At 35.7% G+C, this 4,371-nt stretch overlaps 1 protein-coding gene across 1 annotated transcript; it reads left to right on the top strand.

Moving 5' to 3' along the window:
* The first annotated feature begins 1,594 nt into the window (after positions 1 to 1,594).
* LOC120092436 (subtilisin-like protease 4) lies at positions 1,595 to 3,835 on the top strand. The gene has a single exon (XM_039050524.1). It carries the CDS (start codon positions 1,643 to 1,645, stop codon positions 3,833 to 3,835), a length of 2,193 nt encoding a protein of 730 aa, XP_038906452.1. The 5' UTR covers positions 1,595 to 1,642.
* Positions 3,836 to 4,371: the final 536 nt, after the last annotated feature.

Here is a 4,371-nt window from a genome sequence, read left to right on the forward strand (position 1 = left end):
ATTATTAAGAAGGATTATTTAAGTGGGTAACACTATTTATCTTAAACGATATTACCAATATTTTATAAAATAATTGGCACTTCTTTAGTGCATTTATAATGGATTGGCAAAAAAACTAACATGCTTCGAAGTGGGAGATTCAAATCTTCCTATTTCGTTTTTGTTGTAGTAGAAATGATGCATTGGTCAAAGATTTAGTCATTTACAATCCTTTCGTATATATCTTTATCGTAAATGGAAAAAGAAATTAAGCATATAATATTTGTACTTTTTTAAATACAACGTGAATGTAAACCATATTATAGGTCAGTTGAGTTATTGTTCGCATCGGTATAAATGTCCTTTATCTCTAATATTTTTACTGAATTTAAGGCCGTGTTTACCTCACTAGAAACATAATAATCAAACATATGAAAAGTAAGCCCATGTTTGATGGTTTATCGGTGTTTCGTAATTATAATGAGATATGAGATCCATCTCCATATCTGTAATTAAAACATGCAATCTAATGAGTAGTGGAAAGTGCTCATTCCGCTTATGGTTGAAAATTATGCAACAATATCATTACCGTTATCTTTACTAATACTATTATTGTTACAATGGAAAATTATAAAAATGTCATAATTACTGCTATCGTTACTGTTACTATTAACAATTGACCCTAAACGATAACAATAACGGTACAAATAAGAAGATAGATTACTTTCGCAAATTATTTAGGTAAACGTGATAAAAAACAATCTAATTACATTTGTAATTAAGACCCATTACGATTGATCTATCAATGGAATCTCATGACGATTACACATCTTTTCATTACAGATTGGTAAATGTGACCTAAATACGAATATATCATAGAACTTCTAATAATTGTTTTTCAGACCCGTGCATAGATCAACCAACACCTTGAAAATTATAACCTCAACCAAAATAAAGAAGTTTGAGTCTCTATCAATGTATATATTATTGAACTAAAAAAATATCATTTAATAATTTTTTTTATGTTCGATGAAAAGAAAAATAGTTGCAGTCCATACCCATTTTCATGCATCACCTTTCACTATGAAAAGAAAAACATATTATATAAAGTATATTTTTATAAAAAAAAGAAATATTTATCACATGATAATTTGGGATTGGGGCTCCACAAATGAACTCATCCTGCATCCAGATATTTTTGTAATGATAACTATGGAACTCAAATTGTAGTGTTTTGTTTTTTCATTGGAAGAGGCAACACAAATAGGGAGAAACGGTAGCACTATGCTTTTGAGAATGCAGGAAGAAGATCATCTATAGATTGCATCTTTGTTTATAAAATTATGAATAATTAGAAGCTTTATTTGTAGATATATAAAAATTGTTCCAATCTGTATATGCTTGAAGTCAAAGACTTTGATGAGATGAAGAATAGTCACCAATAATGTAAATATACTAAAGTATATTTATCAAATATTCTATATATAAAATCTTAGGATCAACCATTAACAACATATTTTCTTTTCCCTATAAAAATGTTTGAGTGCTGAAACACAAAGGAACCAAAAACTACTTCGTATAAGGAAAAGTACCTTTTCAGTAAACCATGGTTCTTCCTTTCTTCTGTATCTTTTTCTTGCTTAATTTTCATGGCATTGTTGCCATGAAATCTGAGCTTTCAGGTACTTCCAACCAAATCAAACTACAGACCTACATTGTCCACGTGAAGGAGTCAGAGCTCAGGATTTTGGGTGATGCCATTGATCTAGAAAGTTGGTATACCTCATTCTTACCAGAAACGATCAAGACGTCGAATGAACAGTCGCGGTTACTTTATTCATTTCGAAATGTAATGAGTGGTTTTTCTGCAAGACTTACAGAAGAAGTTAAAGCCATGGAAGAGAAGGAGGGTTTCATCTCAGCCAGGCCTGAAACCATATTGAATTTGCACACAACTCATACTCCTGAATATTTGGGGTTGAACCAACAATTTGGATTGTGGAAAGATTCAAATTTTGGAAAAGGAGTAATTATAGGAGTGTTGGATACTGGAATTTCTCCTGATCATCCTTCGTTTAATGATGATGGAATGCCACAACCACCAGCTAAATGGAAAGGAAGATGCGAGTTTGGTGCTTCCATTTGTAATAACAAGTTGATTGGTGCAAGAACTTTCAATCGTGCTAATAGTGCTTTGATGGGGGAATCGCCAATTGATGAAAATGGACACGGCACACACACAGCAAGCACAGCTGCAGGCACTTTCGTTGAGGGTGCTGAAGCTTTGGGAAATGCAAGAGGCAAGGCAGTTGGAATGGCACCTTTAGCTCATCTAGCAATGTATAAAGTTTGTTCTCCAAAAGGCTGCTCGAGTAGCGATATACTCGCTGCATTAGATGCTGCAATCCACGATGGTGTCGATGTTCTCTCACTCTCCCTCGGTGCCCCTTCGAGACCGTTTTATATCGACAATATTGCCATAGGCGCATTTGCAGCCATTAAAATGGGAATTTTTGTGAGTTGTTCAGCTGGGAATTCAGGCCCTTCCAAAAGCACATTAGCCAATGAAGCACCTTGGATTCTAACCGTTGGAGCAAGCACTATCGATCGAACAATTATGGCATTAGCAAGGCTTGGAAATGGTGAAGTCCATGTCGGTGAATCTCTCTTCCAGCCAAGAGATTTCCCATCATCATTCTTACCACTTGTATACGCTGGTAGCAGTGGAGTCAAAGGGTCTGAATTTTGTGTTCAAGGCTCACTTACAAACCTGAATGTGAAAGGAAAAATGGTGGTATGTGAAAGAGGAGGAGGAATAGGCAGAATTGCAAAAGGGATGGTAGTGAAAAATGCTGGTGGAGCTGCCATGATTATTATAAACCAAAAAGCAGATGAGTTCAGTACATTAGCCGAAGCTCATATTCTTCCAGCAACCCATGTAAGCTATGAAGCTGGACTCAAAATCAAATCATATATACGTTCATCACAGAATCCAATGGCATCAATTTCATTTGAAGGAACTCTAATTGGAAGCAGAGCCACAACTTTCTCCCCTGCTATGGCTTCTTTTTCTTCTCGAGGACCCTGCCTCCCTAGCCCTGGGATCTTGAAACCTGACATAACAGGCCCTGGAGTCAACATTCTCGCAGCTTGGCCATTCTCATTAGACAACAACACAAACAAAAAATCAACATTCAACGTTATCTCAGGAACTTCAATGTCTTGTCCTCATTTAAGTGGAATTGCAGCTTTGATCAAGAGTGTTCATCCTAATTGGTCCCCTGCTGCCATTAAATCTGCCATTATGACCTCTGCAGATGTAAGAAATCGTCAAGGCAGACCAATCGTGGATCAAGATTTGAAACCGGCGAACTTTTTTGCTATGGGGTCTGGACATGTCAATCCATCAAAAGCAGCTGACCCAGGATTGGTTTATGACATTCAGCCTGATGATTACATTCCTTATCTTTGCGGTTTGTATAGTGATGCCCAAGTCTCGATTATTGTTCGTAGAAAAGTAACTTGTTCGACGATATCAAGAATACGAGAAGGGGATTTGAATTATCCTTCATTTGCTGTGACGTTGGGACCTTCACAGATGTTTAATAGAACAGTGACAAATGTGGGTGATGCAAACTCAATTTATTCCGCCATTGTTGAGGCACCAATTGGAGTTTCAGTGAAGGTTACACCAAACAATTTGAAATTCTCGAGGGTGATTGAAAAAGTGACATATTCGGTAACATTCAGCCGGGATGATTTAGTTAGAACAACGAGTGAATTCAGTGAAGGGTATCTCATATGGGTATCTAACAAACACATGGTGAGGAGTCCAATCTCTGTGAAGCTCAAATAAAGTCTATGGGAAGTTATGAGACCTACTTAATATATATTATATTTTCATTTCTGTATTTCTTTTAATCTAATGAAATAATATATTTTCTATTCTTTTAGAAGATTGGATCAACTTTTGGGATGGTACTTTAATTGGTACTTTATGTACTATGTTTCGAATGGACAGAAATAATGATCTAGTTTCTAGATGTAGAAGTTTCTCTTCAAATTTCAAATAACTGAATATCTATACTACTGAAGATATTTCCTGATGGATGTTACATGGCTTAGCAAACTCTTTGGCAAAAACTGGATACTCCTCAGCAGATCAACTTCCTTTTTCTTTGGCCATGTTCGATCTTAGATTTCCTGCTGATAAAATAGACGTCCAATTCTTCAAATTTTCCGTTTTTTCTTCAGCTTTCAGAATTCACTATTTTGGTTGTTAAGTTTTTACCTTTCTCTCCCTTGGTTGTTATCATTCCCTGTCGTTATGTGCCAAGTGGCATTTTATACATAAATAAATATCCGCACTGCGATAACAATTATCATCGTAGT

This window comes from Benincasa hispida, chromosome 12 (genome assembly GCF_009727055.1).
Source record: "Benincasa hispida cultivar B227 chromosome 12, ASM972705v1, whole genome shotgun sequence".
Classification (NCBI taxonomy): domain Eukaryota; kingdom Viridiplantae; phylum Streptophyta; class Magnoliopsida; order Cucurbitales; family Cucurbitaceae; genus Benincasa; species Benincasa hispida.

Coding starts and splice junctions, on each gene's coding strand:
- LOC120092436 (XM_039050524.1), top strand. CDS start 1,643: ATGAAATCTGAGCTTTCAGGTACTTCCAACCAAATCAAACTACAGACC.